Source organism: Ochotona princeps, chromosome 4, assembly GCF_030435755.1.
Source record: "Ochotona princeps isolate mOchPri1 chromosome 4, mOchPri1.hap1, whole genome shotgun sequence".
NCBI classification, from domain to species: domain Eukaryota; kingdom Metazoa; phylum Chordata; class Mammalia; order Lagomorpha; family Ochotonidae; genus Ochotona; species Ochotona princeps.
In genome coordinates this window covers 13,238,290-13,254,639 of record NC_080835.1, presented here as the reverse complement: position 1 = coordinate 13,254,639, position 16,350 = coordinate 13,238,290, and the positions used below count along the sequence as shown (strand labels likewise).

General features: G+C 36.0%; 1 protein-coding gene across 1 annotated transcript; it reads right to left on the bottom strand.

The window, feature by feature from the left end:
* Nucleotides 1-665: 665 nt before the first annotated feature.
* On the bottom strand, nucleotides 666-1,607 carry LOC101536089 (olfactory receptor 10AG1-like). The gene has a single exon (XM_004585545.2). The coding sequence runs from the start codon at nucleotides 1,605-1,607 to the stop codon at nucleotides 666-668; it is 942 nt and encodes a 313-aa protein (XP_004585602.2).
* Between the last annotated feature and the right edge of the window lie 14,743 nt (nucleotides 1,608-16,350).

Here is a 16,350-nt window from a genome sequence, read left to right as displayed (position 1 = left end):
AAGCAGTGGAAGTCCTCAGTTCGTGGTCCTCTGTAATCCATGTGGAAGACCAGATGAAGCCTGCCCCGGCTCTTACAAACATCTGTGAACTGAACCAATGGATTGAAACTTATCTTTCTGTGTCCCTCCATTCCTCTCTGTAACTTTGACACTCAGATACAAATGTAAAACAAAGCATTTGATAGTAATCTACTATAGATACTATAATGTAAAAATCAGCAAATAGAAACTTAGTTCTTTCAAAATATAAATAAATATTTCAATTTAGTTAATTTTCTTTTACCTTTTTTCTTTTTATGTATCATTGTTAACATGAATTCATCATTTTTACATATAATCTTTAGGGCATTAATTTCTGTGTGATATTTACTTATTAACAACTACATAATCTAAAGTGTTTTGACTTGTTATTGGAAAAAGAAAGCAGAACTCCCAGAAAATCATCAACTTAGAGGATTCCCCTCAATATACTATTTCACATAAAGAGCTGTACATTAGATATAAATGTGTTTAGGTCCCACAATTGTCATAAATGAGAGGAGACAGAGTTTTATGAAAACTGCATCATTAAACTCTTTACATATTTAGAAGCTGACTGAAGCAGACTTCAATTACACATACATACAAACTAAACATTTAAAATAATTTCTTTTGCTTTTATTGTATTACAATGTCAACAATCTGGGAAGGAATTTCCTAAGGGCTTCAGTAACATCTTTGTTCCGCAGACTGTATATCACAGGATTAAACATCGGAGTCAAAATAGTATAGAAAAGAGAGAGAAGTTTGTCTGTTCCTTCATACTCATTGGATTTGGTTTTTAAATAGCTGATTGTGGCTGATCCATAGAATAAAAAAACAACTATGAGGTGGGAAGAACATGTTGAAAAAGCTTTGCTCCTTCCTGTGTTTGATGACAATTTTAGGATGGTGGAAATAATTCTGCTGTAGGACCCCAGGATCAGCATGAAAGGGACAGTGACAAAGAGCACAGCAAATACATAGACGACCAACTCGTTCACAAAGGTGTCTCCACAGGCCAGCTTCAGCATTGGAGGAATGTCACAGAAGAAGTGGTTGATTTGGTTCGATTTGCAAAAGGGCAGAGAGAAAATCTGGAATGTCTGCCCTACCTGCACTGGAACTCCACCGATCCAGGAGCCAACCACCAAGCGAATACAGAACTCATGCTTCATGACTAAGGGGTAGTGCAGAGGGTTGCAAATGGCCACATAGCGGTCATAGGCCATCACAGCCAGCAGGAAACACTCAGTGGCTCCCAGCACAAGGAAGAAGCACATTTGTGTCGCACAAGCAAAAAAAGAAATAGTTCCTTTCTGAGTCCAGAGATCCACAAGCATTCTAGGAAGAGTGACAGATACATAACAAATCTCTAGGAAAGAAAAATTGCTGATAAAAAAGTACATGGGGGTGTGGAGTGTGGGGTCTACTCTGGTTACTAGAATTATAATGGCATTCCCCAGTAGGATAATCACAAATATGACTAAGAATATTCCAAAGAGAAGCCAATGAAATTTGGGTGCATCAGAAAAGCCCAAGAGAATAAATTCCATCATTGTAGTGAGATTTCTTTCTGTGCTTTTCATGTTGCTTTCTCGCTCTGGATTTAAACTGGATTGTGATTTTTGTCTCTTATAACTAAAGTGGGACTCAGGCTTTTATTTATTAGTTTGTCTTTCCTTTCTGTTACTTTCTCACAATTTTGTCATCTGGTTCTTAGAGGCTTGATGTGAAAATGAGAACACTGAATTTACCTGCAGATGAAACATCAATTAGTAAAATACTTAAACAATTAATTGATCATGTCAGATTCAGATTCCAGTTATGTCAATAAGATATGTATAGTGGTTCACATTGATTCAGTTTATGATATCTTAAGGCTAATGTAGATGAGTAATTTTTTCCATTCAACTCAAATGTCAATCACTAATCTCTCATTTTTTTTTTAACATTTAGGTTTTATTTTTTCATTTGTTACATTTAGGACTTTTTTTTTACTCAAAGAACTTCTGCTTTGGAAAGTATTATCTCTCTTGTCAAATATAATTTAAACCTTAAGTTTCAAGTGTTTATTTTTTAAAAATGTATAGTTATGCATGAATTTATCAAACTGTCATATTGCGTATGATTTAGTTTCACTGAGGAAGTAAGGTTCCACACATCTGATATATTCTTACATGATTTTATCATCTCTTTAAACAAGTATTTAATCATCTCTAATAACTACATTTACTAATACATATACTCATGTTTAAAAATCATTCCTCTGAATCTTGAAGACACATAATCTATTGAATAGGACACATTTTATTTCCTATTCTATATAAATATTCATATTTATTTTGTCCTTGTTAGAAATCGAGTTGTAACATTCATGCAAATTTCAAAAGCCACATCTCATTTTCTTTTCTCTGCTTCCTCCATAATAAAGAAAATCCTGAATTAAATCAACATAAAATGCAAAATGTACACCTCTTCAGTAACATTGTATGTTTCAATTTATATAATCATACACATAAAATAAACAATCAAATACTTAAAAAAATTTTTTGGTTGAAAAATACCCTCTCGAGCCTGGCGGCGTGGCCTAGCGGCTAAAAGTCCTCGCCTTGAAAGCCCCGGGATCCCATATGGGTGCCGGTTCTAATCCTGGCAGCTCCACTTCCCATCCAGCTCCCTGCTTGTGGCCTGGGAAGGCAGTCGAGGACGGCCCAAGGCTTTGGGACCCTGCACCCACGTGGGAGACCTGGAGGAGGTTCCCGGTTCCCGGCTTCGGATTGGCGCGCACTGGCCCGTTGCGGCTCACTTGGGGAGTGAATCATCGGACGGAAGATCTTCCTCTCTGTCTCTCCTCCTCTGTATATCTGGCTTTCCAATAATAATAAATCTTTAAAAAAAAAAAAAGAAAAACATCTTCTCTCCTAAGATCTGGTATTTTTCATTCCACATCATCTTTCACCCTTGTTAATAGATTATTCTATTTTAGTTTTCATGACATAATGAGCAGAAACCAACATAGATTTTCTTCTGTCTTGTGAATAAGAGATCTTTATTTATTGCCATTCTGAAAGCTGAATGCATAAGATGAAGATGCCCCAGATTTGGTGCCTATGAGACCTGGCTCATAGATGGTTCCCTTTTATTTTAAGTACCTTATTCATAGAACGTGAACAGATTTCACATATTTCACAATAAAATTTTAGGAGTGTAGTGTAACTTTCTACTCCATCCTTCTTTCCCTTACCCTGTCCTACTCTTTCCTCCTTCCTTCATACTCAGAATAATAGTTAACAACTGGACTATCTGGGCAAACAGGTTATCATATGGAGAACTGTTTATGGTTAAAGTCTTTGTGTAGACTCTTGAGCCACAGTGGATTTTTTCCCCCTATATTCTAGGTGTTGATTTTTTTTTTACCCATTTTAGTGTTAAGTTTGTGATTGGCAAGTGAACAGGAAGTATGCCATTGTAAAAACTAATTAACTGATTTACTAGCTAACCGAATAAATAAATGATGCTTCATATGAGCTGATCTTCCAGTTTACCATTAAGGACATGTTTCTTTTTCGACTTTATTGTTTTCCTTACATGCTTGATTAGTTAGAATACATGTTCTTTATTCTACAGGGTTCCTTCTCCTCTCAGCCAACCATTCATACAGCCTGATTCTTTTTTTTCTGATTCTCGCTGTAATTCTATCATGCTGTCTCCATTACTCCAACTTTGATGCAAATAGTTCCGGGTTAGCATTAAAGTCACGGGGGGAATTGATTATTTTATCATTTGTCCACTTTGGGGACCACGTCTCGAGCTCTGAAAGATATAATAAATATCAACTTTCTGAACCACACAAGTCACTACTCACCATACTAGTAAAGTACATTCTTTCTCCTTTTGTTTATTCTCAAATTCTTAGTTCCACCTACTCGCCTTACTGACATGAGTCAGACAACCTTGTCTCATAACATCCATTCATAACAGAAAAACTGAAGTGAATATTCAAAGACTGAAAACCTCCTACCTTTCATGCTCATTTACAACAATTTCCATGTCTTTCCCTGTATTTGATAAATTTCAAATTCTTTCTCATGGATTGTAAACTGCTGTACAATTTGACAGTTTGACATGGTTCTAACCTCTACACTGCCACTCCCAACGTGAACAATCTTATGATCTTTCTTCTAGCTAAAATGTTTCCTGTGTGTGTATTCTCTCTAACAACATTCATTAGAGAAGCCATCACATGTGTATTGCATTAGTAACTGGATTGTATTAATGCCAGCTTTTTCATTGTTCTATATAGAATAAATCCACCATATTCCTATTTTCCATTACATGTAAAGAAAATGAGATCCAATATGATCAAGTTTCTCCAGATTCAGAGTTTCTGTTCTATATTATTTTTCTTTCAGCATTTTTCAGTCTGAAATGGGAAAAATTACTTAATTTCCCTCCTTCTTGTTATTCAGGAAGGTTATTGAATGTATCTGCTTACCACTTCTTTGGAAGAAATAGATCAAACATATTTATTAAGCTGATTTTGTACCCTACTCTGTGACTTTATTATATCTTGCATTAAAATTATGTACTTAAGATGTTGAAAACATGATTATCTTCTGAAATAGTTTGTTCTTTTAAATTAATGTGATGCTTCTAAATTTTTGTGTTCTTTTGCCTTTTACAATTGTGTCTTGTCTTCCTTCTGTTTCCTAATGATGCCAACAGCTCCATTCTAAATATATTTTCACTGAACTTTGCTTCTATTTGGTAAGCAAAGGGCTCCTACAGAGTCATGCCAGAGAGTAATGGTAAGCTAAAAAATCAGGTATGTCACGTATAAGCAGGTATATGCTACTTTACACACATAAACAATGCCCTCTAGCTGTTTATAAATGTCCATGAAACACAAAGGGGTTACAACTTGTTGTAAGAGCAAATAACATAAAAAAAACATACAAAACAATGAAAATTGTAACTCAGTTAAATACCAGATTATTCACCGTCTGTTAGCCCTCTTCCACTGAATGCAGCTTGTACCTTGATGCGGCCTTTGAAATTTAACACCATGTCCCATTCCAGAAAGAGTCCTCAGGGCTGCTAACTATTCACTTATCGATCATATGTTTAATATTTCAAGTTATGGATCATTTACACCAAGATCTACTCTAATGTTATTACATGTACAACTAGGAATTGACTGTAAGATATAAATTACAATGTAGATTGGTTATTTTCTAGAAAACAAGATAGGATAATTAAAGGTATAATGATAATGTAGAAGCAAAATTACTGCCTTGAAAAATCCAAATATTATAGTAATTCCTTGATGAATTTTAATCCCCTATTTTTTACATTTTACTGTTGCCATTCTCAATAACATTTGGATCTTTTAGTCTTCTATAAACCATGGGAAAGAGAAAAATAATCAAAAATAGTTTAGCAAGTATGATAAAAGAGTATCTTCATGTACTGGTATTATTATAGTCTTATTTTACTTGAGTCACATGAAGATTATAAATCATGAAGTAAAAATTTTGAACCAAATAAATTTCACCAGTAATTCATAAACAGGAAGAAAGGGCTGCTTCTTATTTTCCCTCCTAGAAGAAAATTTGCAATTCACTGACTTAAGGAGCTTGTTTCTCATACAAATCACATAGATTATAACAAAAACATTAAAAGCTGTTACTAACATCATACATCATATTAAATCATCTGATACGAGATGCATTGTTTGGTAACACTTTTGTTCAGAAACTATCTCAAAAAGAATAATTGTAAATGGTGTTATTGTTAACTAAAAGAGAAATCACAGAGTATATACTTCAGGTGAATGATTTGAAAATATGTCAGGGGCAAGCATTTTTGCATAATAGGTTAAGTTTCACCTTACAAGGCTAGCATGCCATGCCAGAGTGCTGGTCCCTGTCCTAGCCACTCTGCTTGTGATCCAGCTAGTACACCAGGAAGGGACCAGAGGATAGTCAAGGTAATGGGCCCCTGTCATCCATCTGGGAGACCATGATGGACATTCTGGCTTCCTGCTTCACCCCAATTTAACCCACAGCTGTTGCAGAGATTTACGGAGCAAGCAAGTATGTTGTAATTATTTAGACAGGAAACCAGTGGGTGGAAGTTTCTCACTCTGTCTCTCTCTCTCTCTCACACACATACTCTAGCTTTCTTGCTGTTTTTCCTTTTAAAATAAATATATATTTATATATCCATATGTATGGTATATCTTTCAAACTATATGCATTAATTTAACTTCTTAAATCAGGAAATGCCTTAAATTATGACTGCATTTTCAGACTAAAATATTTAGAATTTCAGAGTTTGATATTATCTAAATCTTTACCCATGAATTAATAAGCATTACTAACAGAATTAGCATAACTCTAAGTCAGATGAAATGTCTACATAGCAAGAGTTTACCTTTTGAGTTTTGCTAATATTATTTCCTTCTCATTGAAGTTTTTATGTTTTCAAACTACTTAAATAGACTGGTATCTATGACACTGTAAACAAGGACTCAATTTGCTTCCCAAACAGCAATTGCTCTTTATTGAATATATAGCTACTTTTCCTGTGGGGATATGTCTTTTCCCTTGTCACACATAAGTTGTTAAATGAGTGTTTCATTTTGCAATTAATTTGGCATGTTTTTCCAAGCTGTCTTTCCTTTAGCATCTTCATGGGATATAACTCCATGAACTGTCCTTTCCTTAAACATGTAGAACCTGCAGGTCATGAAAGAAGATATATTCTTAATTGAGCTTGTTTAGCCAATTAACTAGAGTAAAATATTCAAATTATTTGTCTATTCATTCCTTTACTTTGCATATTCCTTTATTTTTTTCTGAATGAGAGAGAGAGGCTGAGACAGACAAGATCTTTCTTCTATTGGTCGACACTCCAAACCTGCAATAACAGTGGTTTGGTGAGCCCAAAGCCAGCAACCTAGAATTCATGTTAGGCACCCCTAACAGGCAGCGTGGAACCCACATACTTAGGTCATAACTGTTGTCACCTAGTGTGACATTGACAGAGAATGAAATTGGATGTAGAGGCAAGATTCAATACTTAGTACTCTGACACAGAACTATACTATCCCAAGGAGGATTATCAATTAGTGTCAAATGTCCATCCATCCCATCTGTTGGTTTCTTATTGTCTCCTATGCTTCTTCTGAATGCCATTTGTGGAAAGGAGTGTCTCTAATTAACATCATCTGAACATGGTGCGCTTGCTATTTATTTTTTTAAATTATTTCTTCTTCTTCTTCTTCTTCTTCTTCTTCTTCTTCTTCTTCTTCTTCTTCTTCTTCTTCTTCTTCTTCCTCTTCTTATCATTTTATGATACAGTTCCATGGACCCTAGGATTTCCCTTACCCCATCCCCAATCTCCTCCTCCCTTTCTCAGTTCCCCTATATTATTACTATAGTTCTTCATGCACAGCCATATGTCCATCATTCCGGGCATGGACAATGGCATCTTATTGAGAGATACAGCATGCTATTGTCAAGATATTGTAAACAGTTTCATTGGGAGTTCATCTTTGGTCTGGAAGTAGAGATGCATACTGCATTGTATCCTCACATCTGGATAGTCTCCATTACACCGTTATTATACATCCCCTTGAAGGAAAAGCCACAATAAAAAATAAACAACAGGAAGAAAAACAGAAATTTATAACATGTTATTAGATATGACAGTCTTAATTACACAGTTACTATACAACCCCTTAAATGAAAAACCACAAAACAGTTATTTAATCTTTAAGAAATAGTAGCCTGCTGCATAGCTGCAGGCATTTGTGGCATCGGTGTAACTGTTAGAATAATAAAGGTAATTATTTGTGGTAACTAATACATTTTAGTTAAGGAACAATGTTTTTTTTTAATTATGTTGCATTATGTGACACAGTTTCACAAGCTCTGGGATTCCCCCATCCCCTCCCCATGCCCTCCTCCCATGGTGGATTCCTCCACCTTGTTGCAGTATTATAGTTCAAATTAAGTCAAGATTCTTTCTTTGCATACCTATATCAAGCATAGAGTCCAGCATCTTATTGTCCATATAAATTCAACAGTTTCTTGGGGAGACCATCTCTGGTTTGAAGGTAGAGCTGGCAGAATATCATCCCGATCAATTAAAATCCCAACACAACATCAACAACAATTTATAACATTATCACATTAATTTACTTGGTGTTGAGTAATCAATATGCTAAAAAAATGCAAGTTCTTAACCACATCCTGTGACTTCTTCATTCACATTTCAATTTCAGTTTATATATAGAACCAGCTACTATACACCTTACAATGGCTATAGGGCACTATTCAGCTGTCTCGTATCTATTTTCATTTTAGTATTTAGCAGTTTATAGTGTTGAAGTATGATTTTGCTGAACCTGGCAGATTTTAGGAAAGTCTAAACTGGCTTATAACTCTAACAAGGCATATGTCGACAGTTTAGGTGCAGAACAGTTTTAGGAGGGGTGTGCAGAGAAATCCTCAATACCCTAGTGAGGAGTAACTAATCTCTGTGTCCTGCCTAGTAAGGTATATGTGGATCCACGCTGACCATTTCCTATCTGGTTTGAAGCTTTCCTTGTTGTTCTCTGTCTATCTATTCTAATTTTTGTTGTTTTTTGTTTGTTTGTTTGTTGGGGGGATTCCGGAGCGATCCTGATGGTCATTGCAAGAGAGGGTGAGGATCCAAAGTTGGAACTAAGTAAGGACCACGGAAAGTTCCTCTCTATAGTCCCGAAGGAAGTTTACTGTTCTTCTGTCTCTGCGGACTGCTTAGGGCTCCTGCCTGTTGTTCCGATGACCTTGGATCCTGCAAGGAAGGATTTGGGCTTCTTTCATCCCATGTGGTAGATCGAAACGGGAGTGGGTGACCTCAGAGTTCTCGGCCTCCGAAGGCACTCCAATTCTCCGTGGTCTCCTTGGTAGTTAGGATGTAGTCCTTGGTGCTCGTACTGTTAGTCCTTAGTGAGGATCTGGGAGTCTCCAGGGTTGGAATACAAGCCTCTTCTTGTCCATCTGCTCCACTCTGGGGTCTCCCCCCTGCTCTGTGCCTATGATCTCCTGTTAAAACTTTGTCAGGATTGCTCTTGATTCCCCCTATATGACTTTGTAGTTTTACTGTTGTCTAATACTGATTCGAGTCTGTTGTCTGTGAGTTACCTGTTATGAAGGAACAATGTTCTTCAGACATCACGGGAGCCCTTAAATAGATAAGCCTATTTTATTAGTGGTATTTATGAAAAGACTCAGAACAGATAGTACCTATAACAATTTTTAGATGTCTTTATGTCTCGTTACGATATTTGACCAGGACTGAAAGATGTGCTGAGGAACCCTATTTCTGCTTCTTCTCCCTACTCCTTTCATTCTTCTAGTCCACTTTCCAACAATGCTTCTATCTATCTATCTATCTATCTATCTATCTATCTATCTATCTATCTATCTATCATCTATCTCTATCTATCTATCTATCTATCTATCTATCTATCATCTATCTATCTATTCATTTCCTCACATTTGGAGTATAATTCCTTTTCTATGTACCAGCCTTAAGGATTCCTCTTTATACAAAACAAGTGTCTTGGAGCTTCCTCCAAGTATTCCATGTGGGTGTACTTGGACTGAAGTTGAACCATCCTCCACTGCTTTCATAAGCTGAGTCAACAATCAAGCAGCCCAGTTCCTAAGTTATATGTTTCTAAATAGTGCACTCTTCCATCACTGGTCTCAGGGATCATTTTTACAAGACACATGCTGTAATGAAAATTTTGATTTAACCAATGGCCAGTGTGACTGTGAGTTAATCACACATGTTTTGTAGCAAATGCATATCTAAATTTACAGCTCACCTGCAGTGAGAATTTGAGAGCAATGAGCAGGTTTTGTCTTGCTCCTTCTAGCTAGGAAGAGAAATCATAGCTTCTTACCCCAACATCTAACAGCATTTCTTCAGTGGACGAGACTCCCACAAAATGGCCGTTTTGAAGCTGTAAAGCAGTTTCATGATTAACTCGCACTGTATTTGTTTGGACATAATACAGGGAAACAAGATCTACTGTGAGTCCCCCATACTACCACCCAGTATACATGCTTTTCACCATGCACCGGTGATACATTGATTCATTTGACCTGGAAATTAAGATGACAGTTGCCACACCGTCATCCCATATCAGAGTACTTCAGTTCAGGTCTCGCCTCTGCGCCCGACTCTAACTTGCTCTCAGGACACCCCTTGAGGTACCTGGTATTAGCGTACAGGCTGTCGTCCTTTCACCCTCATGGCTGGCCAGGACTATGTTCATTGTGGTTGGATTTAGCTGAGCTCCATCAACAGCAGAGGGAATGAGGGAGAAATGGGGAGATCACATATCTACTGTTTCTCCCCATCTTCTCTCTCTCTTTCTCCCTCCCTCTCTCTCTCTCTTTCTCCCTCTCTCAGTGTGTGTGCATGTGTGCATTTCTGTTTCTACCCTCAAATAAAATCTAAAAACTAACCATTTAGCAAGTATAAGTATGTAGGTTTCTTTTGGTTCTGTTGTTTGCAGCTAATATTTGATTATTTATGCATACTTCTTTATTTATAAAGATTTATTTTTACTTGAAAAACAGATTTTACAGAGAGTGAAGGAAAGACAGAGAGAGAGACAGAGGATTTCCATCCACTGGCTCATTCCCCACATAGTCACAATGACCAGTGCTGAGCTGACCTGAACCTAGGAGCCAGGAGCTTCTTTTGGGTTTTCCAGATGGGTACAGAGGGAGAAGGGCATGACCATTCTCTGCTTTTTCCCAGGCTACAAGCAGAAGCTAAATCAAAAGTGGAGCATCTGGGACACAAAACAGTGCCCATGTGGGATGCTAGCATTAGAAAGCAGAGGATCTGCTTGCTACACTACTGTGTCATCCCCATTTATGTCTATTTAAAGAGCAACTCAGTTGGGCAGCATATTTTTGAGTTACATACTTTTTTTTTAGTATCATCATGATGTATTATCCATTTCTATGGCCTCAATTTTAGTCTTTCTTTTACTTTTCATCTTTGTGTTCTGTCACACGTTGATTGATTATATTATTCTATGCCTTCTATTTGCTTCTTCCTCTGTCCTGTTTTACATAACTTTTTATTAACATTGCAATGATTATGCCAAGTGTTTTACACTTGTAAGAGATTGCATAGATGTAAATTTAAATCTCTTTAAACTTTATCATATGTATTTGAAGCTTACTTCCATTATTTTTCCCATGTTTCATGTCTTATACTAGTTAAGTATAGCATTTTCATAATTTCCTTCTCCAGCAACTCATTCTGTATGCTGTTCACAGGTATTTACTTGCAACTATTATAAAATAGAATAAAAAAATAGAAATTCAGCAGTTTCTCAGAAGCCTAAACAAGGGCTAAAAATAATAATCAAATATCAAAATGTCCATTTTGCTTCTATACATTTTAAATTTAATGTTTCTTCTTCTTCTTATTATTATTATTATTATTATTATTGTTATTATTATTATTATTATTTTGTAATACAGTTCCATAAGCTCTGGAGTTTTCCTCTACCCCACCCCCAAATTCTCTTCTCCCCACACACTCTGATATTCCATTTACTATTACAATAGTATAGTTCTGCATGAACAAACATGAGTCCTTCATTGTGGGCATGGGCAAGGGCAGAGTCCAGCATCCTATTGTCCAGATACACTTAACTGTTTCATTGGGCGTCTATCTTTGATCTAGAAGTAGAGATGTGTACTGCATTGTATCCTCACATGTGGATGTGACGGATTTGATGTTTCTGCATTTATTTTCATTTCTTCAAGAATTTTTTTTCTCATATTAAATTCTTCACTGACTCATAGGTCATACAATACAGTAGTAGCAATTTTTTTCAAGAAGGTTTTAAATTTTCTTTTTAATTTATTTAGTGACACATTAGTCATTTGGCAAGATATTATTCAACTTCATGACAATGCAAATTCAGATTTTTTTTTTCCTGCTGTTGATTTTGTTTTGTAGCTCTTCATTTAAGGGGATGTAAGGTAACTGTAATGCAGGCTTCTACACATTTTTTTTTGTATCCTATACTAACTACTGCTGTACTAACTACTATTATTGTATATCAGAAAAACATAGAAACCTTTTATTTGTGGAATAGGTTATTTCTCTAAGAATAGTGATTGCAAGTTGGATCCATTTTCTTGTAAAATAATTTGATTAGAGCCCAGCGTAGTTGCCTAGCAGCTAAAGTCCTCGCTTTGAATGCACCAGGATCCCATATGGGCGCCAGTTCTAATCCTGACAGCTCCACTTCCCATCCAGCTCCCTGCTTGTGGCCTGGGAAAGCAGTGGAGGACAGCACAAAGCCTTGGGACCCTGCACCCGTGTGGGAGACCTGGAGGAGGTTCCTGGCTCCTGGTTCCGGATCAGTGCAACATTGGCATGTTGCGGTCACTTGGGGAGTGAATCATCAGAAAAAGATCTTCCTCTCTGTCTCTCCTCCTCTCTGTATATCTGACTTTGCAATAAAAATAAATAAATCTTTAAAAAATAATAATCATCATTTGATTATTTAAAAGGCTGAGTAGTGTTCAGTAGTGTGTATAACAAGTACACATACATACATATATACATATATATGTATGAATACATATACATGTAAGTTGAAGCATACTTGGGTTGATACATATCTCAACTATTGTGAATTGCACTACAATACAAAATATGGTTTTAAAAATAATTCATATTTTAACAACATTAAGAACAAAAAACAATTGAATCAGCACCAGGTAAAGGTGATGGTAATCAATGAATGGTATGATTATAAGATTTAGCAAAGAATATATGTTATATGCTCTTATAAAATCCTTTCATTTATGATCTTTCCTTTTAATTTTGTACTCTTAATATTTTAAGCAATATTGGTTAGTTTGTGTTTAGTAAAAATTGATTTTAAATATAAGTAAACCACCTGTCACCATGTAACTGCATGTGCTGTCAACTGTGGAGTTCCTGGCTTCAGCCGGGTGACTGCAGGTTTGAATGAGTAAAGGTGTGTTGAAAAGTAAAATAATAATACTGTTTTTTAAGATTGATTTTATAATCATTCTTTTGCAATGAAGTAAAAATGAAACAATTGGATGTTGTGCAAAAGCTTGTGATGATTTGTGTATAAATAAAGAAGGCAACTTTTTTGAGTTGTCTATTTTTTTAGAACTCTTTTCAGTTTATTGAAAAAATGTAATAACAATCAAAGTCTGTCTGAATGTATTTATATACATAAAATATGAATGACATATAAATGTAGAGAAAGGACCACAGCATCAAAAGTGATAAAAAACATTCTGTGAAAAAAAAGTACAGTGCTAAAAAGAAAAACTTATTGTAGTAGTAATTAAAGGAGTCTGGTTACAATTAAGTACAGGAAGGATATTAAAACTTCCAAAAGATATTTCGTAAGCCACAACAGAGAAATAAGAGCAACAAAATAATTGGAACCACATCCAAACCCACTTCCTTGTTATTTACCAATATCATCTAAAGAACACTGTTTAGATGCTGACGTTAGACAATCTTGAGTACACAACTTTAAATTATATTAAGACTAAAAGAAAAATAAAAAGAATTTTATGACAAGGGTTAAAAGTTTACAGCCTTGAAATTACAAAAAAATGGTGCCCACTACAAACCACATCCCGACAACTGTCATGCTCTACAATGAATTACTTGAAACAGTTTTGTTGTGGTTGAGGCAATCATTTCTGAGTTAATAATTAACTGCTATTCAAATCAAATGTAATTTGTCTATTGTACACTAGATCACTTTTTTTTATTAATTATTTTGCATTATGTGACAGTTTCATAGGCTCTGGGAATCTCCCCACCCCTCCCTACGCCCCTCCCCCCGGTGGATTCCTCCACCTTGATGCAGTATTACAGTTCAAATTCAATCAAGATTCTTTCCTTGCAAACGTATACCAAGCATAGAGTCCAGCTACTTATTGTCCAGATGGGTTGAACAGTTTCTTGGGGAGACCATTTCTGGTCTGAAGTTAGAGCTGGTAGAATATCATCCCAGTCAATTAAGAGTCCCAATATAACATCAACAGCAATTTGAGTTGTCTGTTATGAGCATCATGCCGTAATGGTCCATGCCTCCTCTGCCTCTCGCTCTTATCTCTTCTTATCGTCTCGCTGATCCACGCATCCTTTGCAAGCTCTTGAGTCAGCCAGAGCAGACCTCTGGCAGGACATCATAGGCACATAATAATTATTTGTGGATAAAATAATTAATGAAGTGGAGTCAGAATTAGGAAACAGTGGGTTGATCTACGAGGTGGTGTGTGCCACTTCTTATCCTTCTTCGTGCCGAGGCACCTGACCATCCTACTGTGGCCTGTCCCTAGCCCTGGCCATGGCGAGCTCTGGGGAATGAATCAGTGACAGAAGAGCATCCAGAGCTGGAACTTCCTTCTTCTCTTTGTCTCTCTTGCCGCTAACTGTGTCTCTCAAAAAAAAAAAATGAAATCAATCATTTTTTTCTTTCTTTGAAAGGATGAAAAAATTAAATATATTTGGACATAACTTAAAATATGTTTAAAATTCTTTAACTCAGCTTTCTAAATAATTAGATTTCTGCTTCATTCCTTAGATTAGAAAGAAAATTGGTATGTAATTTATAGAAAGCATACTTTTAGGATGCTAATATTTCCCTCTAAAATATTAATAATAAAAATGTTTATGTTTAGAGAGGGACATGCTAATGAAAATTATTAAGTAAGAAGGTATTTGAAACAGTTTTTTTTGGACCTGGAGTGGTAACCTAGTGGTTAAAGTCCTCACCTTACATACCCTGGAATCCTATATGGGCACAGGTTCTAATCCCAGCAGCTCCACTTCCCATCTAGATCCCTGCCTGTGGCCTGGGAAAGCAGTCGAGGACGGCCCAAAGCCTGGGGACCCTGCACCCGCGTGGGAGACCCTTAGGAAGCTTCTGGTGCCTCTCTTCAGATTGGCTCAGCTCCAGCTGTTGTGGTCACTTGGGTAGTAAATCATTGGACGGAAGATCTTCCTCTGTCTCTACTCTCTGTATATCTGACTTTGCAATAAAAATAAATACATCTTTTTTTAAAGGCTATTTTGTACTTTTTTTGTTGCTGAATTGCTGCTTGAGTGTGTATCTGTGTGTGTGTAAGTATGTTGATTCTTTAAATGATTATAATTACTCTTGATTTCTCTTGAGATAAAATCATAAGGAACATAATAGGAGGCATTTTGATGTTGAAATTTGTATTTTCCCAATGCACAAGAGATTAATTAATCATTTTTCCTAGGGATTTATTACATACAAGTGAAAGGAAGATTTGGAACAGTCTCAATTTTGTCACCATGTGTTCATCATTTTCCTCCCGGAATATCATCATTCGTGGCACTTCCTTCTTCAGTGACGATTACTCTGCATGCTCGTAACTCATACGACAAACGTATCAATGCTCATTGTTGATGAGACTCTGGGGGCACTCACCTCCAATGGTTATAATTATGTTTCAAAAGATGACAGCATTATCACTACAGACTTGCAAGCAAAAAGGGCATAAATGCAAAAATGTTCAACAATAGTTGGCAATCACTCTTAATGCCTGTCTTCTTGTGCAGTTTATTGGTTTAAAATTTATTATTCTCTCACTTACATTTTTGCCGGAAGATTTCCATCTGTGGATGCACTTAATGTTTTTTATGGATTCATTAATGTCAACAATGGTGCAAAGCAAATAACACAAAGGGAATAAACAACCCCCAGTGCAATGAGGACTTAAAATTAGTAATTTGCATTCTAAGGTCAACATTGATGAAGAGCAGTGTAGTAACACCTTATAATTATATGAAGGATAATATGGCTAAATGGCACCAATTCAAGGTACCCAGGTTAAAATCTGCTGCATGTCGTTCTAGCAGAGGGAAAATATAACATAAATATATATATATATATATTTAAATTTCAAAGAATATACTCATGCCAACATATAAAATGTAAATCATAGGATTAGAAAGATTTCAAATTAATGAATACAGGATTAATGTCTAGAATTAATTGTTTTTTCACTGTTTTAGCAAGTATTTTAAATTAAATTTTAAAACACATAATAAGTATAGCCCTTAGAAAAATATGATTATATTGCATAAAGTCCAGGGGAGCAGGTATTTAGCTTAAGGCTTTTTCATGGTTAATATGCTTGGGTCTCTTATACAGTATGTGAGCTGGTACTCAGGACTGGCTCTGGTGTGAAGATTTCTCCTTGT